Raw genomic sequence first — 25275 nt, 5'->3', positions numbered from 1 at the left:
ACTTAGAAATGGAGCTTTTTCTTCAGTTTATTTCCCCAGTAAGTTCTTGGTTTCTGTTGGTCAGTAATTAATAGTGAAGCAAGTTCACACCATCTGTGTCTCACTTAAGCTCTGCTCTGTGTAGAGACAATCTTAACCAGAGAGGTTTTAAATAATACTACTCTAACTAGTTCATAAGAGAACCTTATGGTGTCTCTGGGGGGAGGGTGGGAAGCCTATCAGGAGTCCCCAGGAGAAATCTAGTGTAAAGATGAGCCTGTGTACTACTGGCCAAGGATTGCAATTCTCACTCCAATCATTTATATTATAGTAGCAAGACCCAGCAAACCCAGTCAGAAAGCAGGATTTCACTTTTTCAGGGCACTCTATAAACAAAAAGCAAAAAAGATCTGCCTCTGCACCAAAGACCTTACAGTTCTTTGTAAACCCTTAATGACTAACCCATCAGCCCTTCTACTTTTTAACCACTGCTTCTGCTTTGACTTTCTCTAATTCTGCTTACTGTGGAGGTCTCTGCTCCCTGAAGCCACAGAAATGGAGCATCACAATTACAACTGAACTTACTCATTGAGCTCTGACCACTTAAGGAACTCCTCAGGCTCTCTACTGAGCCACCAGCTTTCAGCTTGGGTTTGTCCAGGGAGTCAGTGTCTGGTGGCGGCGACTGCGGAGAACCCGGCATGATCCCAGGGCTGGACTCCTGAAAGGGATTGAACCATATGAGTTTAGTAAACAAACACAGGCACTGACAGGACCTGCTCGTTCATCTCCAAGGAAAGAGATTCTCTTTTCCTGCTCTTTACCAGAAGGATGAAACCTTCTATGTTTATTTACTTATTTAGTGGTACTCAGCTGTGGCAGAAGCCCCACTTTGTTAGGCATGGTAGTGGGGACAGGAGCAAACAGTCCAGTCTGAAAAAGCTAACATTGTAAGTAAAAAGAAACATTACACAAAACTCCCAATTCAAGGTTTTAATGACACGTGATATTTTTGCCAGCAATACTTGAAAAACAGCAAATGCCAAATTCAGCTTTCTGAGTCACTATTTTGTACAAAGATGAACACAAACAAATCAGACAATTCAAGTAAGACACACAGCAATGTTCTTTTTTTCCCAGTGAATTGTTGATATTTTTGCTTATTTACCTTGCACAACAACAAAAAAGAATTAACCAGAAAATGCAGCCTGTGCATAGTATAAATACTCATAAACATAAATGCATAAATATAAAAAGATTTTGCTCCACATGCAATAGGTAAGGCAATTTCTCTTTTCCTTCAGACTAGCATTACAGGAAATCAAAAAGGGTCTTTCCTAAATTGAAATTCTGTCAGCCTCTGTGAATCAGTTAAAGCAAAGCAGCAGATACTTGTGGCCAGAATAGCTTTTGCTTGGGTTTTTTTTCAATGAAGAAAGAGATACTGGCATGTAGTTTGAGTCATGATGGCAGGAAGGTACAAATATTCTAAAATGACTGTGCCAAAAAGTTTGAAAACCGAAGAACTGTAGCTTGCATACAAGAAGAGTTTTTGTGGAGATGTGTGGTCATAAAACTTTCAGATGAAAGCTATTATTTTGCATGCTGCAGAATCATCAGAAAAAAAAGTAATCCCAGCATATGACTTCAGAGGTCAAGTCAATCTTGGAGAGAGCTAGAGAGCAGGAGTATTGCTAACGCACAGTAAACCAGTTTCTCAAAGTGTCCCTTTCTTAGGCAGACTTTGCAGAGCGGCACTTTAAGGCCAGTCGCACAGCAAAGAATCTTACCAATATTAAATCATGTTAGAGCTTAAAATGTTTTAATTTTAAATTAAAATTATAACTGTAGCACTGCCCCTGGTTATGAATAAATATGGCTAACAGCGTTACTGGAAAGGGTTTCTAATGTTGTAAAGCACTGCATAAAACTAGTCACATCTCTTCCTCTCTGCCGTCTCCACATTCTGTAGTTTGGGATTGTTATACTGGATGTTACGAACTGCTCCTTTCACAGGCAGTACACTCTGCATTAATACCAAAAGGCTTCCCATGCCCGTTTCCCTGGCTGGGCGCACCCCAGCCAGCCGGCGGCCGGCCCGAGGCCACCCGAGGGCGATGTGAGCCAGGGAGAGCTCGGCTCTCCCGCCAGCTCGCTCTGCTCTTACACATTCCAAGTGGCAAGATTGGTTTTAAACAAACGCCAAAGAATTTTTGACACTCCACCACAGCAAGAAGCCCGAGCCCAAAGTACACCAAAAGGGAAAAAGACAGCAATTGTTCCTAGGCCACTGAAATTCAAAGCCTAATTTACAACCAGCCTACTTCAGGTTCGCCTTTAAGAACAAGCTATAAAAAATCTGTAATGAAAGAATAATAGGAAAATCTTCTGTGGGATGCCCTTTTCTGACTACATTGTGCATCTGTTTTAATGGGCTGCTGCAGAGGGCACGCTATGATAGAGAAAAGATCTGTAATAGCTGAGAGGAACCGTGGTACATGAAGTTATACTGGGAATTTAAACTAAGGTGTAAACTGCAGATTAAATATATTACTGCGACCCTGTGTCACAGACCAGTTCCCTTAATAAATAATGATGATAGATAAAGAAATGGAAATATAGAGCGAGATGTGTAATGCCATCAGCCATAGGCTTCTGCTGATGAGCTACTTGAATGAAAACCTGAAAATGCATTTTCATGGTCTGGTATCTATGGGAAGCCATTTCACAGTGAGGAACTTTATAAGAACATAGGAATAAGTCACATCATGCCACAGTCTTGTCAGAAATGTCTTCAGATGTGCCTTGAAGCATGGGAATCTGTATTACACTTCTACACTATTAAGTGGATTCCATTGCAGACTTTACATACCTGCTCAGACAGAGAGCTGCTGTATTTTTTAGACATCCTTTTCTTCATGGTTTCTTTTACAGACTTCACCTTTTTGCCCAGAGAGATACGGGAGGCAGAGGGTGATTTGATCACTTCTTTATAAACAAAGTCTCCTTCTTTGCCCTGCAAAATAAAACACCGTTTAAGCCTATAGAATACAAGAGCCATTTTTTTTCCTCAAGTCAGCAGTCATTGCAGAGCTATCCAGGCAGACACAGGATGGCAGCATGGTGTCCTATTTACAGCTTTAAATTCACTGTTGAGACCTTGTGCAAATCACTGTAGCGTCCACTGTAGCTTTACTCCCAAGGCCTGATTTGTAATCTTTTCTGCAGGTACCGTGTGTAGTTGTGTTGGGGTCTGTTAGGATGCCTTTATCCCTTTGAGTTTCAGGTAAGTATTTGACCTGATTGAAAACTTCATGGTTTCAGGATAAGCCCTCCTGACATCCATGCAACAGTAATTGTGGCTCATGCTAACAGAAGTAAAGCTACCTCTGAGATTCTAGCCAAATATATAACTCTCTCTCTGTGTATATATATATGGATACCTACATTTGGCTACCCAAATTTACTTTTTATTTTCAGACAGGCAGTTAACCTTTCTTGATGACCGTTTCTGTGGTTTTACTGTGGATTGTTTATAAAAAAAACACAAAAAGCTACTAAATCCATCAACCATGGTAGAAGCTTACACTTGCACAGCTATTCTTAAGACACATAACAGGGCACTGCTGAACTAAATTAGCTGGTTCATATATAGTAGATGACAAAGGCCAGCTGCTTTGAACACATTTAACCTTTTCTAAATCAGCTTAAGATACCTAGCACTTATGCCACAAGCACATACAAAGAACAAACATGGATCAACTGACATTTTGCCAAAGTTACTTCTATGACTCAGCCCTTATTCGACCTTCCAGGCAGCATGTTAAACGTGTTAAACACGGTCTTTTGTTCCACACTCTGTCAGGCACCACAGCAAGGCAGCTCTATTAGAGCTACTACCAGCACTGGCAAATCACAACGTAAAAAAGACCAAAATCTGTTTGGCCAAACAGACTGAATACTGAATTTGATCTCTGACTTGGGTCAATAATCCTTCTCAAGACAATGTAGGCACACAAGATAACAAACACTAAAATAAGTGTAGACTATATTCTGCATGATTTTTTCCCCCTAAATTTATGTATGTTTGCTACTTTACTAATGTTCTCCCAAAAAGTTTATCTGAAATTCAGCTGATACATCATTTCTGATAAATCTATATTTTTTCCTTTACAAGTTGTTTGTGATTACTTCTTTGGTAACTTTTGGTCTTTCAGCAGAAATTAAGGATAGCTCTTTACTTATCTTTTTGGAAAAAAACCTTCCAGTCAATGGACGTAAATGGCTTCAAGAAAAAAAATTTGATCTGCATACATTATTCTGGTATACTGCATCTCTCCCACTACTAATGCTAGTACGGAAAAAATGTAGTATTGAGATTTCAGACTTTCTTATAGCAGAACCAATCTGAACAAAAGATGTCAAAGTATCTATGTTTAAAGATAAACACTAAGTTTGGAAGTTAACTTTTTTGCTAAGTTAAAAATTGATGAATAAAAGAACAGCCCACAGTTTGGGCCAATTTATAATTTATGACGTTAAAAAAGTAATTGGAAAACCAAAAATAACTCCCAAATACCCAGCCAACAGAAAAAAAAAATAAATATAATACTGGCATATAAAAAGTTTCACAATTCATACTTCATTTAAGTGAACAGAGAAGTTATCAGATCCAATGTTGAAACAGAAAAGAAAAACATATATGGGCAAAAGGAAAAAATATGTTAGTAATTTCATTTGATATAATGTTCTGGCTCATTTTTCTTCTGTTATTTTTGGCTCAGTAACACTGGGATCAACAGGAATAATATAAAATGGAATAAATTCTCAGGGGAGATGTTTTTTGTTTGTTTGTTTGTTTGTTTTTTAACACAAAGCGCTCTGAGATCAATTGCACAGCACCCAGGACAATGGGATTCTGGTCAACTCCAGAGCTCTTAGATACAGTGGGAAAACAAATAATAAATCTCTTACATAATGGCTTCCACCCAAACAACTTGGAGATCTTCAGCAAATGAAATTTTGCCTCATCATTTCAAATAGTAAATATTTTTACCAAGAAAGTATAGTAACCACAAGTTTTGCCTGGGGTGATGCTCTGAGGAAGTCAGACATAAGAAAAGCCCATAGATGTGCCCCCAGATCTGTGCTTTGATCACTTGTACCTGCGTCATTACACATACGGTATATAAATACTTATACACACATGGATATGGGTGGGTATGTTATTCTCAAAGCTAAGGAAGTTTGTGGTTAACAAAGATACTCTGCTTTCTTGGATTTCCAGACTGTTATTACAGACCTAAATTACACTTCAGTCTATTTAACTCCATTGCGCATTTCATTTTATGCTATTTAAAGTCTGTGCCTTTTTGTCTTAAACTCACCATTTGGTCAGAACTGTTTCCAATATGAAGGGAACGATTTGTCAAGTCAAATCCTCCAAAGCTACAGGTTCTCTGCAAAAAAAAAAAAAAAAAAAAAAATGGATACAGTTCTATCACAGTGAGTAGTTCACTCAAAGCATCTGTGATTTGGAGAACGCCAGTAAAAACATAAATGTCTGCAAAAATGGAAACAAACAAAGAAAAGGATGGGAGATTATAAATCAAGATATTGTTATAAAGCAATTTGAGTAATTTGTCTTTTCCAGAGACAACTCCTTGGCCTAAGATCTGCTGCTGTTGAGTCATCTATTGCCTACTCTTTATAATAAAAAAAGACTTTTTGGTCTAAGGAAACTGTTGATCTTATGCATCAAGGTTTCCAGGGTGCTGGCAACTCCACCTCAGCACTCCCATCTGCCTTCATAAATAAGTCCACAGTAGCACTGAAACAGAGAACCACCGATCTTCTAAAGCATTGAATAACCTACCTTCTGGGAATAGCTGCATAGGCTCCATTTCCACCGACACACAGGGAAATGCTACAGGCCTTGTAGGGCAAGCCCTTGGTAAGGGGAGGGAAAACCCAGCCCAACTATCCATACACACTGTGTCCACAGACATTCAGCAAGCCCTGATTCCAGATCAGGTATTTACCATCACACCTCTGGTGATACGTGGCAGCTCTGCTACTTTTGGGAGAAAGTACGCTATGTTTGAAGTGCCACAATCACCTAGTGAAGTGACTCAGTTTTGTCTGAATGCACAGATGCAGTTTATCATAATCAGCCTGAATAAAAAAAGGAAATCGGCACTATGACACTGCTTCCCTCCCAAGAGCAGAGGGCAAGCAAACGCAGTACAGTTGCATTCCCACAGCCAAGCACTGTTTAACTCTGGCAGATGAATTTCTACTAAAGCTTCAGTATCACCTGAAAAAAGACCAGACACTTAGGGGGCTCAGAGAGAATACAGTTTTTGCTTTGCAATCCAAAAGGTAAAACCTTTGACGTTTTATTTGGCCGCTGACCAACCAGCTGCACAGTACTCAAGTACCTGGCCCTGCCAGAAGTCTCACAGGGCAATCCAGGGAAACCGAGGTATGGCAGTTGCGATTTACTTGCACAACCTCAACTCTGAGCTCTGAGTGTGGGTTGTGAGACAGGCAGATGTCTATTTTAAGTATTCTCTTCAGCGTTAGAGTTGAGATAAACAGGAGGCAGAAGATCAGCCACTTGCAAACCATAAATTCTTAGGGCCTGAACTACCCCAAGACACCTTCGGACTCAGGTAAGCATCAGATCAGCCCTACGAAGGATTGCCCAATTAGTACCCTGAGTGTGTGCTTGGGAGGAGGTGAAGACCAACCACCTGAGAACTACCAGTCTGATTCAACACCATTAGGAAGAAGCAAGCTCTACAAACTGTGCCACTTTATAAACCATTCTGATATAAACTGATATATATATCAGTTAGTTCTATCAGAGTAAACATTCTTCCTGCCCTGTTCACCACCAATCAGCATACATATTAATAGCCTTTTAAAAGTTATCTTTTCTAGTTGTTGGGTGCTGTGTACCTACAGTGCTTGGACGCCAGTTTTTGTACCCACCACAACTCTAGTAGAACTCAAAGCCAGCTTTGTCTAGGCCCCACACATTAAGAAGAGTGCTGTGACGTAGAATATTTTAAAGTGTTTTTTTCCAGAAGGCAATGTGACTATGGCACAGCTTTTAAAAATTGTTTTTGGAAAGCATTGGAGATCAACCACAAGTAATCAGAGCAGTTTTTAAAGCACAGCACGTTTAGCTATGAGTAATATCATCCTTCTCTAAAGAGTCCATTTAATTAATCCTACAGTGTATGGTAAGCCCAGCAACTAAGAGAGGACATCTGGAACTGCTCTGAGCAAACTTGTCTGTCAAACCAGACAGAGCTCCTCCTAAAGCAGTCTTCTCAGAGTGCAAAATGTCTGTTGGTTAAAAGCTTCTGAATAAATGCACCATATTAAGGATGCTTATTGTTTCAGTATGGACCTCCCCTTACATTTAACATTTAATTTCCACCTTCGGATTCCAGTAGCGACCCTGGCAATACTGTACCAAACAGAAGGTCTGTGGATGAGGAGAGGGATATTCAATGGAATGGTCATGCAATCAAAAGTACTGGTTTTTTTGGGAGAAAAGAAAAACTGATGCGATTCGAAAATTTCATGCATGTCCAGGTCACTGAAACAAATATAAATGACAAAAATGAATGGCAAGGCAAGACAGAGTGACCAATTCCACTGAATACATAGGCATTGCAATTTCCCTGAGGTTGCAGCAAACAAACATTAAGTGCTTCTAAGAAGGAATAGCATTAGTTGAAGCTTGCCAGCTTTTTGCAGTTTCAGGAAGAAGTATGTTGAAAAAGCAAGTAAGAGCAGCATGCCTCCACCATTTATCCCATTCAAATGAGGCTGGAGGAGCAGTTGACTGAGGAGTTCCTCAACAACAAAACACTATCCATTTCTTCTCTGATTGTATCTCTGTTAATAAATAAAAGTCAGTCCAGATGGTTTTCGTAATGAAATTACTATAGTGAGACTGCCGATTATAAGAACTGAGAGTCTTGTTTCTGTCATCTGTATTTACAAAGACAGTAGAGGGTATTTTTAATTATGGGCCTTCTCTAGCACATGCAAGCATCTCTTTTGCTTGAGATACCCCCCTATTGTTCAGCCCACAGAAGGATGAGTAAGGTTTGCCTTATCATTGTAATATCCTTATGGGAAAACAATGACTCCTGAGTACATTGTGAAAATAAACAGAACCCTGTGAGTGCCAGGGCAGTCAATGCAGAAGAAATACTGAAGCTGCCAAGAGAGAATGTTCATGATATTGGGTAGAAAAACACCCATATATTTTGTGGCTGAAGAGCAAAAAGTGAACAATGAAGGCTTTGTCACCTCCCACAGGTTATTCAATGAGACCAAGGCTGTGACTCTTATATCGAGAATACCTCACACCTGACAAAATGAAGCAGACCTCTCAAAATCAAATCTGTAGTTCAAGAGGAAAAGCTGTTTCTTCTGTATTGTTCACTGGAATATCCTGCTTAACATTATGGGTGCACTGCTGTTTCCACCCACTGAAGTAGGGAACGTATCTACATTGTCAACTGGACAACAGACTTAACTGGCTCAGCTTTGGAGATCAGGCTGGCCCCAAAAGCAAATTCCTAGGAAACTCAGCATCATGGTTAAAGGAACTGTCTAAACTGGGTTGTGTATAGTCAGGAAGCAGCTTTGGATCTCTCTGGAGTGCTCAAATCACTTAATTTCCCATTGCACAGCATAATTTCCTTTACTGGCCACCCCTTGTTCCCTTTCCACAATGCTCTGAGGGAAGATGCCACCTTCACTCCATGCTAGAAAGAAGGAGCAGTGGCCAGGGAGAGAACAGAAGGGGCAGTTCTGCTGGTGGTGTGCAGCAAGCAGCTGGGCAGTGTCTGGATAATGTAAGACTCCCTGTCTTTCTGCAGCTGTGTGTGTAATGGAGAATAGAGAGCTGGTGGGTGAATTGATGAGATGCAAACTGAGAAGGAGAGGGCCAATATGTGGCAATGACAGCAGGAAAGAGCACAGTTGACTAAGGACGCTCTAGTCCTCTGAGAATGTTGTTCTTCTCTCAGGTCCCTTTAAGAGATTACCAACTCCCAGAGCATCACAAAGAACAAGTTTATAGCATCTCAAAGCTCTTCTGTTCACCAGTGATGTCAATTTCTGCACTAGGTGAATTTAAAAAGCAGCATTTTGTCATATTTGCTCTCTCTCATCAAGTTATTCTGTACACATGGAAACAGCGGACTCAACAAAACTCTTCTCTGACGGGATTATATCAGACTCATCCCTCATAGTTGAATTACAATGCTTAAGACTTTCTAATGGCAAGGAAAGCAGAAGCCCAGAATTTTAGTTAAAAGTATAAAGCAGCAAGTGTTGACTGCAACCTCACAGAAACTGGAAGACCACCTTCACGGCAACTCTTTGACTCACAGACTTTTGGTGGATTCTCAAGAGAACCCTTTTAGTACAGCGATCCACTGTGGCAGCCCACTTCCTCTTGGCCTCCTCATCCTCCTCCAGCAGGCATCTCCTCAGGTCCTGCTTGTCGGCCTTGCTCAGGGTCCTGTCAGTAACGGGACGCACCAGCTGTGAGAAGTTGAGGTGACTGTACAGGCTTCTCTCCACCACATAGGTAATATTGAACTCGCTGACAGAAGTGCGCCCTCGTAGCCTTCTGTTTGGGAAGCCACAACCTCCACCCCCTTTCATTTTGTGTCGCAGTAATTGTAGGTCGCAAGTTGCAGGAGATGCTCCTTTCCTAGCAGGGCGCTGGTAAAGAAAAGCTCTGGAACAGGAATAGTTAGTATCCATTTTCTTCAATCGGATCTGCTTCCTTACACTTTGAATCTCCTCCAGGGACACCAGAAGATGGTGCTTGTGCCTGTTGCTGTCATAAAAGCAAATGCTTTCTGTACTTACCCCATGGCTCAGCGAGCCGAGGCTCTTCTTCATTTCCCCATCTGTCAAGGAGCGGCAAACTTTCTGAGTCTTCTCCTCTTCTGGGTAAGAGAAAAATGTCCCGAGTTTCTTGGGAGGCTTGATAAGGCCACGGCTATCAGTCTTGCTGAAGGTCTTCACCAGCTTCCGGTTGGCTCCCCACGTATCAAGACTGCTGGATGAGGGGGAAGTAGTAAGTGACTCCAAGTCGTCCTCTGGCTGCTTTTCACAGGAGCTGTCGAAGTAGAATTGCTTCTTGTGAACTCCAGAGTAAAGTGCCGATCTGTCATCCAGTATAGGAGAGTTGTCAAGTGAGTGCTCTTCCACACCTACAGGGGACAAAAGCAGCACAGCACATGTCACCATTCATAATTCTTGAAGATGTTTCCCTGTAGAGCCTTATTGTATTTATTTAATGTATCACCCACTTAAAATGGAAGAAAAGTCTTTGTGATATAAGCAGCCCAGAAGGTATTTGTGAGTGGATAAATCTGAAGCAGTTACTTCAGTTTGTGAAGTGAGAGTTCTGGGATGAGTTAACAATAGAGAGAAGACAGCATCCTGTAAGTTCATTGTTATGAAAATAACTCATTGTTATTTTAAGTCTCTTTCATCTGCAGCTAAGTAAGACCACAGATGCTCTCACTAAGAACCCCTTAAAAGCCGGAACTGGGATTTGTTTTTCATGTTTTTCTTCCAATACTTGCATATGATACTCAGCTCTAGCGAGATTACAACAGATCAGAAATATGCTCAGGTATTAAAACCCAAAAAGTTTCTCTCAGGTCCAGTTTTCTAATACGCAGTGCTGCTGCTGCAGAAAGCAGCATTTTTTCCAGAAAGTTATGGAGCTGAGCTCCAGGATGAAATTTACAGTTCTGGGTTTTCGATGGGGTAAGAGGCACCGATTTTAATGACACAGATTTTACATCAACAGATGCAAAGAAAAAAAAGTAGGTCAAATTGCGGGTGTGCCAATTTCAACAGTGTGCTGGTATATTTTCACCAAATACATATTTCACAGACAGGGAAGCAGACTTTTTGCAATGAAAGTACTGGGTAAACAGATGGGCAAGCAGCCAGGTCTCGTTTTTGGAGTGGAGAGAAGAGAAGAAAGGACCTGAAATGGCAATTCCTTTTTGCATTTATCACTTAAACTCTTCTCTGGTGTTTTCTTCCGAGAAAAGTATAGGCTCAGGTATGAGATGCATTAATAAAGAAAGAGTTAAACAAGAGTACACATCCTTCTAAATCCTGCCTGACAAATTTCACAGCATTCATAGGTATGTATCAGAAACACACACAGAAACATAATTATTTCTTGCCAAAATAAATTTCTTGTCTGACCCAACTTCGCCTTCATCTTTGATTACATCCACAGTCTTACAGCAGAACTAAATTTGAACCATTACCAAAATACCTATGATTTACTAAACTTGCTCATTCAATAACAGAGGACACATTTCAAGGTGAAAGAAAATTAGCTGCCCTGTACAGGCTTCCTGTCTCACCTTCAGTTCACTCTACTGGCAAAACATATTTGACATATATTGGCTGAAGCCTAAGATGTTATTTTACCAAGATAAAACTTGCTGTGACAGTGAAGGGATAGTGGATCACATCTGATACACAACTTTGACTCTTGAGACATTTTCTCGGGTAGGTCTGTAGACTGGTCTGATTTTGACACCACTTTCACTGGACTGTCCAACTTGCTCTATTTCCCCTCTACTTCTCAATTTGAACAGAAAATAGACATTCTCCTGGGACTAAATATGTGCTGATAAACAATTTTAGTCCACTGAGTAAATATGTATTTAAACAGCTTGTAAAATATGCATTGTGTGTCAACACTGTAACAGATGTTATTTGGACTGAGTCCATGATGCAAAGCCATAATGACACAGATGTAGATGTGATTTGTTTTTAAATGCTATATAAGAATGGTGCCCAGGAATTACAAAGCTTCAGTTATTTAGCTCACTAGGAGCAGACTAACACAAAATACACATGGATTCAGATATTGGTACATTCTATTGAGTATCTGATTATTCAGATGTATATTTAGTGTGGTAACAGAGTCAATAGCAGAAATGTGGGAGAAGGACCTGGGACCAGAGTACTTTTCTTTAAAAACTACAGGAATGTATAATGGAAATTTGGAAAAGTTGTTCTTTGTGAAGAAATTCCTGAGGAGGATTGTGGGGAATCTTTCTTGTGGGGAACTGCCTGTCAGTTTTCAAACTAAGTGAATTTCACACTTCGTTAAAAGCTGTTGAACACTGATGAATTTATTGAAATCTTACTGATGTCACTCAATCAAATTTTATAGCTAACTCCCAAAACCTAGCCATCTAGGATTTCGCATTACTTCACACTCATAACACAGATTCAAATAACAGCAGCGAACAGCTCAAGAACTGATCCAGTCAACCACAGGTAACTTGAAAGGCCAGACAGCAATCCCCAAATCTGATCACAGTATTTTTTGTGATCTTGCGGAGTCCTCTGACATACCCAAATGGGAATACAGACCTATATTATGACAGATGGGGATGGACAGCATTTATGAAGCACTTCCAATTTGCAACATGAAAACTTAGGTGTGGAGAGCATTTCCTGAAAGAAAAGTCATAGATAATCTACTCCTAATGTAGACTTGTGGGTTACTTAAGGGGCCTTCTAGTTATATAGAAGTTAGGCAGAAGTTAATCCATGTTGTTATTTAGCAATAATTAGTTTTGCTACAGAGTTTCCCAATAGCCAATCTACAAAGAAATTCCAGAGTGCTAAGTACCAGCTCAGTGTTACAGATCATTCACTGAGAAAAACCTGGAGTTAAAAAAGAGGACAGGCAGGAGATGGTGAAAGGAAGAAGCAGAACAATTTTATTTCTTTTTTAACAGATAATTGTTAATTCAGTGATTTTTCTGCAGGAGTGTAAAAACTCATTGGAAAAAAATACCTGGAAGAAACTGAGACACTTAAGTGAAAGACTGAAGGAGAACAGGAGGGGAGGAGATGAAGTGCTGTAAGAGAGGGTATAGAGAGCAAACCAGACAGTTAATGTGCTGAAGAGAAGTCTGGTCAAACTCAGGAAGACGTCTGCAAGCCCAGCAGCCCCTGGGCTGCCTGCTCCTGCAGCTGCTCCCCAGCCCTGGGGCCTCCAGCTGATTGCTCCCTACAGCTTTCCCCAGACCTCCAGGGGGGTAGGACAGGACTCTCTGGGGTCCTTCTTTCCCCAAAGCAGGGGAAAAATAGCCCTTTTTTTTTGCCGCATCTCAAAACTCATGTTTTGGCTTCCAAGGTAACTCAGCTTCATATTAACCCTATGAGGTGACAAAATCTTCTCAGACCAGGACAACTGCCTTGTCCAGAGCTCTAGACTGGCTGTGCCTTTCACACCAGCCAGTAACACCATCGTCACGCAGGAGAGAGGCAGGCGAGATCATAAATCTGCCAACAGCTTCCTGCCACATACCCAAGAAGATGCACATGTTCTCCTTAAATGCACTAGAAGGGACTCGTAATACGGCTCAGCTCACTGCAAAGCTGAGGGGAATCAGCATACGATCCTGGGAAGGCCACCAACGTAGAGGGGTGCCCACAATTCCAGTAAAGACTCAAGCAGGGCTGTGCAGAGGGGGTCCTGAGGCTCAGGCTCTGTTAATCTTGAGTGCTCACACACGGATACAGGTCATCCAGAGTTAATTCTGCAGCATGGTGTTCCCAGGGGCCGAACTCTGCTTCCCGTTTCCCCACCCTTCTCCTCCCTTCTCTCCCCCTCTCTGTTGGCAACAAGGCTCATTCAGAAGCCAAACTGCAAGCAGTCTCCCCCAGAAGTAGGAGTTAATATTACACAAGGCAGTTGCTATCCCACAAGAATGGCTGATAGAGTTTCTGTACTTTTGCCACAGGATGATGCCATGTGGCACAACTGCACCATCAGCCAGCTACTAACCTCTCAGAACTAGCAAGAGCTTCACCTGTGTGCTGTCCCAGGCCTCAGAGGAGGGAGCAACGTGGTGGTGGCTCTGTTTACTTCCTTGCTGAGCCTGTGGGACAGCTGGTTGAGATTGCTCCCAGTCTTATTCCCTCCCCAGCATAGGGCATAAAACATAAACCAAGTTCTAATCTCTTAATGAGGGGCTCTCCAGCCCTGCTCTGGGAATACGAGATCAGCAGTGACCACATCCTAAGCTGTCACTTTTCTCCTTCCACAATCTCAAAATGCAATTACTTGGGTAAGGCATGCACCGTAGATAAGGCAGTCTTTCCTACTGTCCCTTAAGAACACTCCCCTCCTCCCTCCCCCAGCCCTCCACTTTCTGTCCCCTCTCAATAGAAAAATGTATTCACACATGCAGTTTTAACCATATGCACATTGCGTTTTACCTTCTGTGCTGGGTTTTTTCATTTCTTCCACTCTTATGAGTTTCTTCCTGACTCTGCGAGTAGAATTCACCAGCTTGTGCAACCTCTTAAACTTCACCGACTCTTCTGTTTCATCATCAGATTGTTCTCTTGACTGGCAAAGAAACAAAGGGAATATTAATAAAGTAGTAGTCCCATGGCTTGCTCCTTCAAGACAAGTTAACCCAGCTCATCTGCTGCGCTGTGTCAATGCAGCTCTGTGACTGGTGTTATATTTTCAGCCCAGGTCAGACAGAAACATTTAAATTAGTGAGGGTTTTCTTTTTTTTCTTTTTCTTTTTCTGAAAGCATGACATACCATTTTGATTTCTAAATCTGTGCAACGTAAGATCCTAGGCACTGAAATGCATTCCTGCCCTTGTCTTTCTTCCCATGCATTGTGTAATAACTACTTCCACGTCCTCTCACAGTACGTTTCAGGCAGGGCTCTTTCCCAGGGCTCTTCTTACCATACCAGTTATGCTCCTGTGCTTTGGGTCAGTCACTGGTCTGTCCGGCATCTCAGAACTTGCTGTTTAAACCTGGTTATAAACAGCTTCTCCAAACTGAAACTCTGTCATTGACGACTTCTCTTTTTTTTCACCTCAGTCTTCCCAGAAAATCAGAAACAGCAGCACAAGAAAGGGACGAGAAGGAAAAGCAAGGAGGAGATCTCATCTGCCTCACTCACGAACTGCCACAGCTACAAAATATTCTTTTCCTCCTCCCTGCTCCCTACACTCCTCCTGAAGGCTCTCGAGGCTGGAATTAAGATGGACACAGCATTCCTCCAGCACTGACCAAGGGAAAACTCTGACCTTTTCAGATATACAGTGCAGTCCATATTCCCCAGCATCCCGTTTCGTTTTGCATCTGATCCAGTATGCTCAGTTCCAGCTGTTTTCCCTCAAGTATCAAACATTACAGAGGCAAAAAAAAATTCCCCTCTCTCCAGCAGCAGTGACACAACAAGCTGAAACAATCCATTCCTTGTGAACGAGAAGACGACTTCGATTTTCGAGCCAGATCCAACGTTCAATGTGCTACTTCCTCTGTTTTAATCAGTTCAGAATGTGGAAGGCAGCGGGGGGAAGGGAAGGGGAGAGGAGAGGAGGCCGGCAGAGCTCTCTGGCTGGGCCAGGACAGACCTGGCACCGTGTGTTGCTGCACATTCCTGTGTGCAACACGGCCTCCAGCTGGAGCGTGGTATGGATCGTATACCTTACTTTGTTTTCACTCACGGTCCCAGCCAAGTCACCGCGTTCCTAATGGTCAGCTCTAAAATCCCTCATGCAACTTCCTGTCGGTGCAGATATCTGGGTTTCCAGTGTGCTCATCCTTTTTTCTCCTTCTCCTTAATTACACTTTAAAAAAAAAATCCCCAAGCTCAAGCAAAGAAAAAAAAGAAAAAAAACCTCCCACCACCCTCTCCTCTTTCCCAGCAAAAATGCTTTCTGCTTTTCTAATACACTTAAATATCAGGATGTGGTAATAACAGTAGATGTCACGGGGCAAGACACCACTTAGCAGTTGCATGGTTACACTTTCAAAGGTGCAGCCAGTGCCTGAAGGAGCCAGGGCAGCTCTGAAAGCCTACCTTGCAGGCATGCACCTCACAGGGCCAGCAGAACCACACCAGAGCAAACTTCAGCCACTTCCTGCATGGGCACTGTCAATTACTGATTTCCCACAAACTTCCTGTTACTCCAAAAAAAGAAGGAATACCAAATGGACCACATACGGCAGTAGGAATTGCCATTCTGCCATCCAAGAGCCACAGGAATGCACTTATTATGGGTACAGTCTGGCTAGGTAATTAATAATCTTCCTTCGGGGAAAAACAGGGCTGTAAAGAGGAGTACTGTACTTGTTTATATCAAGACAAATCAAGCAGCAAGATGAGCATTAATTCAGATATTATAGCTGGGACAACTTAGTGACATGTCAAACAGTAAGACTGACGTATTTATATAAGATGACAAATGGATTATTGACAGTAATCAAGAAGTTCAGTCAAGACTTCTTAGGCCATTAAGCACAACCTGACAAGCAAACTTCATGCATACTCTGCACTTGAGATATGTTTATTTTAAATGCAATTACTCTAAGCCATTGCTTTCCTTCATCACTTTTTGTAGACCCTTGGTTTGCAAGACTGCAAGACCATTTGTAAAACTGTCAGCTCTGTACGACTTCTGAGAGCAGCTCATACCTGGTCCTCCTACCCAAGATTTCATCAAAGAATAAACAACTTGTCTTATATTTGCACCAGTGGTACTGGACAAAGAACTGTCCCCTCCAGGGTTATGAAGACTCGACAATGACAACAAAATCTGTATTCATCACTACCACCATGAAAGTGAGCACCAAAATAGCCTCAGTGCAAGGTCCTGACCTCAAACCCCAGTGGATGGTACAGGGGGTCCCCACCACACTTCAAAATAGATGAAGTCCCATCCTAACCAGGTGCCAGCTGGTTTTCCCTGCCACTTCAGGACTCCTGGCACCCTCTGAGCCAGGGTCCTCTGCAGGCAGGGACAGATCCTTCCCAGCACCAGTGCTTGGCTGAGAGGGACAGGAACAGCTCGTGTTTAACAACAGGAGCCGCCGGGTAACAGGCTGACTACAAAGTCAGTCTCTCTCCAGCAGCCTATTTCCAGTCATAGTCAGGTAGCATGTGGCACGGAAAATCTTCTCTAAAGGAAAGGATGGCTAATAAGTTTACACCAGAAGGCCTAAAAATGTGGGTGACTATGCCAGTGGTGCCCCCCAGGAAACTTTCTTGTCAAATAATGCTGACTCCTTGAAAACTAAACTGTTTTGAAAAGTGGTTACTTTCGGTTCACTTCCTGGTTTTGAAACATTTTTTTTATAAAAGACCTTTAAATTATCAAAAGTTTCCATTTTGGCACATGGGAAACAGAGCTTGATTTTCCAGCTCAAGCAATGCTTTCTTTCACAGTTAATATTAAACAGAAAGCAGAAGTGTAAACCTCTCAGGCCGTAAGCAACATATTTGGGAATCGCTGAACTCGACACTTTGACTTCCCTGACCCATTCTACCCTCCCCACTTCCACAGTGACCAAATTGCTTTTGTTGGTGGCTGCCCCTGACTTCAGATGGGACATTCGCCCCAATCCCCCCAAGGCGTGGCGGGCCAGGCAAATGGCTTCCCAGATAACCCTAGCAGCCAGGCCTCGGCACGGGGCTTTCCAGCAGCTGGCTGCCAGCCTCCACCTCGCCCTCACCCCCCTTGACACACGCTTCAGTGCGCTGCAGCCCTGCAACGGGGCAGACGCGGCCTGTTAAGGAGGGAACGATGTGTCTGCAAGAGGCTGGGCCAGAGGCTGCCCGGCATGGGAGGAGGCCATGCCGCACTCCCTGCCGCCAACGCCTCCCCGCCCCTGGCACACGGCCATCCTGTTAGGCCAAGCCTCGGCGTCATTAACGCACCGGTAAAACAGCCAGAGCCCCTCCATCTCCCCGTCCCCCCGCACACTGCCGGAGCAGGCCTCTCCCCGCGCTCCAAGGGGAAAACAAACGGATTTGCAGTACTGCAAATAGGAACAACTTAACTTCCATCCGAAAGCCCATATGGCTCAACTTTTAATTATTTTGGCTAATGCTGTATGTAGTAATTCTGTGGTGAATGCTTAAGTGTTTCATTTCTGGTTTCCAGGGCAACACTACATCAGATTGCAGACAGCTGGCTCCACAGCCTTAAACCATAACAAATTGGCCAAAGCCGATGCACAAAAATCGCGCTTGCTTTAAAGAGAGCACAGGGCTCGGCCGGGCTGCTGGGGACCCAGCGAAGCCCGCGGGGCCCCTTGGCGGGGCTGGCCGGGCGGAGCCGCCTTTCCCCACGCCGCTTGGAGCAAGTGCATCCCCGACACATCTGCAATGCTCTCACGGTGCGGAAACCCGCCAGCTTGGAGAGGTCGGCTGCACAAATGCGCGAAGGACTTCAGGGAAACAGGGACTAAATTAAGAGCATCTGGAAATACCAAGGACTGCATGCAGAGGACTGCAGTCACCACGTACCACATGGCTGGAACACTATGGAGAGGCCAAGGCCCATCCCCACCACCCAGCTCTTCGCTGCTAACAAACGTGGCCACAAACCTATGAAGATGCTCTCAAATCCAGGCGAGATTAATTCTCTAACATCTCTTCTGCTTAGAAAACTTTTCCTACTTGTGCACCTCTAAAGGCCACCGTTTGCATCAACTCGTATGCAAGACTAAAGCAAAAAGACTTATGTTCAGGAACAAAAAGGAAATTAGCACATGTACTTTGATACTCAAAGAGCTTTCTAGCCGTTCTGCTCCCAGCGCCATCTTTGCTTTCTCTCCTATTTTTCTCACGCAGGCTCTTTGCTGCTGCCTGCTCTGGAGGCAGGGCACACGCCTTGCTCTGCTGCTCTCTAACATCCAGCCCATTTCACACGCCACAGAAATAACAACACTAACCTCCCGCTCTGAATTAGTGCTTCAGGCACACACACACACACACACACAAAACCCCAGCATTTATTAGGGTACTTGGAATTAACTGACAAACTGTAAACGAGAACTAAGGAGCTAGCTTTCGGCAGACTGTTTGGAAACACTTCAGGATTATAGCAGCAGCCCTTAAAAAACACAAGATAGGCAAAGCCTGCTATCCAGGTCCTAAATAAAGATGTTTAAGAAACACTAGGACAATGTCCAGTTTAAAGCTATCGTAACTGATTAACCTGTTTCAGCTCCATCAAAAGCATGCATGACTTTTACATGAGCTGTGTGAAGACGTTTAGAGAGACATTAAAATTTTACAGTTCGCTTTATGCCCTGTAATAATAGTTCACCCCCAAACTGAAATCTCTAGGAAACCTCTCATTTAAGAAACAAAGAATTCTGTTACTATCTGATTAAGCCCAAGCTGCAATTATTTTTGGCTATCAGACAATTCTTGTCCAGCAAAGTGGGGCAAAACCCCACATTCAGAATCGTGGGCATATCACATCACATCCCCCAGCTCTGGCTAGCTCACTTCACAACTACAGGCTCTATAGTAAATGGAAAGAGATTTTGCTGTTCACTTTAGGAGACGTGGCTACACGTGTCCTTTCTTCTTTCCCTCTAACAGGCTTTACATCTGCCAAAAAAACCAACCATTCTAACTTTTAAAAAAATTTTATTAAAGATGCCTGGATAACGTCAGAGACAGGAAAATAGAACAGAAACGAACATAAAAGCCCAAGGAAAGGAAGAGGAGAACTGAGAAAAGCTACACATGCTGTGCTGTGCCTAAGAATAACCACAAAAGCCTTTTCTCTTTCTCCCTTTCTGAAACAGGAGACACATCCTCTCCACATCATGCTACATGCTCAGTGACTTACCAGCTTCGGCATTTATAGGCCTAAAGCTCAGTTTCGAGTAATTCCCCCCGAGTCCTCAACCGCTGTCAGCTTCGTAACCCTAAAATTTAAGAGCAGACCCTTCTTCTTAAGTATTGTATTCACTCCGAATCCTGTGCACAAAATGCTCTTCTCTGGAGTTACATTATCAGACACCAAACTGGCTCCGGTTCCAGCGCTGAATATGTAAAGAAGAAAAAAGCGTGATGCTGGACTCAATTAGCTGTTTTCTGCTCACTGATTGATTCCCCCAGTTACTCACTAGCTGCATAACTTGCAAGAAAGGCGTAAGTCATCAGCTCTAAGCAAATCTTCTATTCACCGCAAGGAAAAAAGGGAGTGTTGTACATGGCAAACAATCCCTGTTTTCACTGACGAAGGCTTGCTGACCTCTTGATGGCCTCCAGTTCCTTAATTACTGTCTATGGAATTTCAGTGAAAGAAAAAAAATACAGAGAATCTCTGCAAAGCCAGGACGAAGACTGACCCTCAGACACGACCGCTAGAGTGGAGGCTGTGTCTCTAGGAAATATAACTTAAGCCCTTTACCAGGCTTTCTTTATTTTCACTTTTTAACTCTTCTGACAAAGAGCCCCCCTGAGAATTTCCCTTTATAAAGGGCTAATTTGACAGAAAAATAAACTTTGCTTAAATGTTTTTTAAATTAGTGAACTTAGATAATTTTTTTTTTCATACTCCCTGGTTTCAGCACTATAAAAAAGAACATCACTAAGAACTGGAAAGGCAAATAAGTTTAATTCAGAATCTCAGACTGGTCTAGAATTAGTCACATTGTAGCTTTAAGAAGCATTGTAGTGTGACTTCGAACTTCTCCTCCTAGGCTGAGCTCAGTGCTCCCTTCCTAAGAAACAGACTCTAAGATGCTCAATTAAATCAGCCCTCCTCTTATAGTCAACCATACCTAATCCCAAACCTTGGGATAAATCCAGAATTTGGACATTTCTTCTCAGAGCACAAGAAAATACGCACCAAAACCTCTACTAATCAGGGGCACTGCTATCCAGTGGTGGAAAGCAGTAGCAAAGACATACCACAACAGCACCCTCTTTAAACCAAGAAAAGATTTCCCTTACACAGGACCGTACAATCAATGGCCAGTTAATCTGGATTTGCTGCAGATCAACCACACAGTGAAATCACAGGGGGCCAAAACATCTACTTCCTTTGATGACTGTCTTATTTTAATGAGCTACCTAGCCAAATTTCCTTTTATGATTTCTCCATCTTTGTACTAGTGACCGTACATGACTTTTTTATTCCCTAGCGGTCATGTAAACTAGATTTACTGATGTGTTGTAGCTGGGTTCTTACCCTTGAATTACTTCAGCCCCAAAACTCTGATGTAAAACCCTATGGAAAATTCTAAGCTTCAGATAAAACCAGCTAGTGTTCTCCAATTTCAATAACATACCAGCCCACATCAAGTGAAACATGACAGCAACTTCCTTGAAATGTATCCCAGATTCCCTTAAAAGTTCATGGTCATGAGTGAAACTGATCTAAGTTTGGGCTTTGCAACTTGAGTTTTGAAGGTTTTGGGTCTCATTAAGAAAGTTTCATGAATCTCTAATCCTTGCAGAGGCTGTTTATAGAAAACTGTTTGAAGCTCAGATGTGATAATCTGCATCATATCCTGAGGTTACAAAGAAAGGCCTCCAAAATTTTAAAGAAAATTAACAAAGCTCATAGATGTTTTTGCCATTTCACATAATTAACTGTAAGAGCATGAACTGCAAAGGCTGTGTAAGTCTAAAATGTGTAGCCCCCTCCCCCTCCCCCCCCCCCCCCCGCAGGTAACTATGCCTGCGTTTGGTCTGTGATTACTTACAAGGAAATCAAAGGAGCATCCAGCGGCTAACTTTGGTGAAAGATATATTACACATCAGCTTATGATGACACTGCTTGCTGAAATTAGTGGGAAATATTTTTCATAAGTAACGAGAGCACAAAAATTTAATTCTCCCAGGAGGTCTGTCTTGATACTTGAATAACTGCTTTGACAAATGCCTAGATGTTAACTGTTTCCAGGTTTTAGTTTAATAATTTTGAGAAGCACATTGCTGACGTTTGCATCTGCAAGCCAGACACATTTCCTCATGGTGAAGTGGTTCTCTCACTAATTAACATAATTAATTTTAATGACATTACAACTGTACTCATGTACCACTTGTCATAGGTATATGTGGCAGAATGAAGCTCTGCATTACGTTACTCTCTATCTGTTATAATACAGCATTCCCTTCCAATTCTCCTGCAGACTCCTCTACACATGCAAAAGAGAGTCTAACAAGGCGCTCTCAACTGCATCTTGTGTTTTGGCACAGCTAAGAAGGCCTGGGGAGAATCCCTGTTCTTTGGTGTAGCCTGTACTATTAACGAATGGAGTGCACCACTGGAGCTGGAAACCAGCCTCCATGCGTTTCAGAAAACCAAAGGTGGGACATCAATACATGAAATACAGTTAAATTCATATCAGAGAAAAAGAGAGGAAAAAAAAGAAGAGACTGAGAGCCCTTTAGTGAAGGGTGTAGTAATTTAGATTACATTCTTACAGCATTTTCTAACAATCAAATTATTAATGTTGTGTGAGGAAGGAAACACCAATGGCAAGGGAGAGGGGGCAAGTCATAATTGCCAGGACCGTAATTAAAATTTTCTATTATAGCACAAGTAAAGATTATTCAGCTTGGGTCTGCCAAATAGGGCAGTGAAACACATGGCTTTTGAGATTCCTAATTCTTGAACTGAGCAAGGCTTTGTTCCAATTTAATAGCCTTGGCCTCAGAAAAGATGGGGGCAGGGAAACCACATTATGGTTTACAGCATCTCCTGCTGGCTGATGCTTGCAGGGAGAATAGGAAAAAGCTGTTACCACTGTCCCCCACCCTCTAGGTAATTAGCAGAGAAATCTGGCAGCTGCCCAAGGGCAAAAAGGTATAAAAAAAGCCAAGTAATGTGTTAGAATGAATATTAAATTAATTGCCTTCCCACCTTCAACCCTCCCAAAATACATGGCCAAACATTTTGCAGTAAGGTCAGTCAATACAGCTTGCCTGAATGCAGTCAAAACAGAAGTGGTTATGAACACACTTAATTACAATCATGGCCTGTGCATTACTGTAAGCTCTCTTCTCTGAGTCATGATAGCAGGCAGATTTTTCTCAGAGACCTTATAACAGACTAACTACATCCAGTCTTCACACCCGCAGGAGCAACTCCTACTGGCAGTAAGCAGGGTTACTTGGGCTGCATTACTGACAACTGCTCAGTACAGTCCTGTAGGGACAACGTTTACTGCCACTTGGAACACATATCTAGCCAAGTTCTGTCTGATACCATGTCTTACATGGTAAATAATACTTAAAGTAGTAATATAGCTGTATTCCTAAATAAATGCATTTCTTCTGTAAATTCTAAAGTATTCTGGGAAATTTCAGATCAAATAGGTAAAAAACTCCTTACAGTGTTCTAAAAAAACAAATAAACACATTGATGGTCTCTTGCTCTGCTATCATCACTCCACAGCACTGACCTTACTTAAAACTTTGTGTTGTGTCCTGGGAACTGTAATGATGATTTCATTTCTATCATGAAAGTACTTGTATTACGATACCCATGGGAAATCCTGCTCTTATGTATGGATAGAGAGCAGGGAAAGATCGTTAACAAAACATGCTGTAATTCTTCTGCTACTAGCTTTCACCGAGAGGTACTGGACACCGTCTCTGTGATCAGTGGAAAAGGATGGTAGCCAGCAATTCCCAAGACAGGTCCCTGTAGTAGGCACATACCATGGGAATTTAGCACTATCATTTTGAAGCCATGTCTTATTTTAGGCTCTTTCTTCATCACAGATGTTACTAAGCACGGAACAGAATTATAGGAACTTGGACAGTAGTAATAAATACACCATCCAATGCAACACGGCACATCAGTACCTTTCAGGAAATCTTAATAGAAATTGAGTCACTAGAGCATGCAGGTCCTGGAGCAGGGCAACAAGCTCACCAAGAACTGAAACACAGAAACATCCTCTTCCACCCTTTAGCCTTTCACATCAAAAAAAACCTTACAAGAAATGCTAAGTTCTGTGACAACAGCAAAAACAGGGCTAACATAGTGCATAGCTTCAAAATGCTCAAAGTATCCATGTTGCTTCAGTTTAAACACTACTGTTCAAACTAAAAAACCCTCATCATAAAAAATCCTAATCTCCACTGATAGCCAATGCTGATTCCCAATATGCATTGACTTTAAGCTCAGTTCTAAGAAGTTAAATTCACTATAGCAAAAGAAGTGCTTTTTCCTCTGTACTGTAACAGCCCTGTAGTACGAGCAATAATAATGTTAACAAATGGTTAAACATTTTAAGAATACCTCAGTAATATGAATAAAAATAGATTTAAAAAATGCTGTATTTAGAAAGCATCCACAATCTGAATCACTGTAATAAAGTATAACCCTGAATAATGTAGATTTGCTGTAGTTACACTTAGATTTACTCTAGCAGTAATCGGTGCTACAGAGGTTATAATTATTTCTTTTCTTCCTACTCTCCACACTTGCCAAACAACACAGTAATGACTGTTGTTAAGTCAGAGAAAACTCTATCAGACTTCATAGTTTGTTACAGTCAGATTTACACCATAGGTAATACAACCCTGATTCAACAGCTTCAGCATCTCTCGGATTGAAACTAAATATGACCCAAAGTCCATTCTCATCTATTATTCTGCCTTTGACACTAGTAGTAGACAAAACCCAACACCAGACATCCTTTCAACTTTTAGCTCCATTTAATGACTTGTTGAATGAAAACATCCTCTGGAAATAACACGAAGAACAGGAACAACCGAAGATTATCTCACTTCAGCTAGAGCTGTTGCTGTGTGGACTTCATTTGCTGCTGTCTATTGCAAAGCAGATTGACAGAAGATGGAAGAGAGAAGCAATGCGAGGGGGAGTTTTCCCCAGCATCAGACTCATGACAGATGCAGATGTGCACAGCACACCTCCAGGTCTGCACAACTGCTGCTACTGTCCTCAGTGAAAACAAACCGGGTTTGTTTCTTACTGGTAATGGTGCCATGCTGACAGTCCTGGGTAAAGAAGTATTGGGAGGGCAGGGAGGTAAAACAGCACTGTGGGCTTCCTACTGCCCACCTGCAGGCCATACTGTTGGTGGGAGATGCTGCTTTTGTTCTCCGTGCTCATAAAATTTATGGCCTCTCCCCTGAGGCTACTAAGGCTGCATGTGGTAGGTGGGGAGGTCTCGGGGGAGTGCAGTACAGCTCACTGCAGCACCCTTCAAACGAAGGCTGGCTGCGCTACCTGAAAGCTCGCTTTAATGAGCTCTGGATGGTTGACCATTATCCGCTGATCAAAACTGAAACACAGGTGCCTGACAAGGCAAACAAAACAGTTCAGACCAGATAAAATTACAACTTCCTTTAACTTGTATCTACAGAAACTGTCAGCGAAGTTAATTAGTGGTTTGTTTCAGTGGCAGCACATATATGATACACAGTTC

The 25275-nt window shown here is 42.3% G+C and overlaps 1 protein-coding gene across 7 annotated transcripts in view; it reads right to left on the bottom strand.

Annotated features, from left to right (window-relative positions):
• SASH1 (SAM and SH3 domain containing 1) overlaps positions 1-25275 on the bottom strand; it is a 568418-nt gene that overhangs the window by 18435 nt on the left and 524708 nt on the right. For all 7 annotated transcript variants that reach the window (XM_080388231.1, XM_080388232.1, XM_080388233.1 and 4 more), the window contains exons 9-13: positions 14305-14437; positions 9892-10238; positions 5367-5438; positions 2852-2995; positions 565-700 (exon numbers count right to left, since the gene is read on the bottom strand). In XM_080388231.1, the coding sequence (XP_080244357.1) occupies positions 565-700; positions 2852-2995; positions 5367-5438; positions 9892-10238; positions 14305-14437 (832 nt within the window). The remainder of the gene's footprint in view (positions 1-564; positions 701-2851; positions 2996-5366; positions 5439-9891; positions 10239-14304; positions 14438-25275) is intronic.

Source organism: Falco punctatus, assembly GCF_963210335.1.
Source record: "Falco punctatus genome assembly, chromosome: 5".
NCBI lineage: Eukaryota > Metazoa > Chordata > Aves > Falconiformes > Falconidae > Falco > Falco punctatus.
This window is presented reverse-complemented; position numbering and strand designations above follow the sequence as displayed.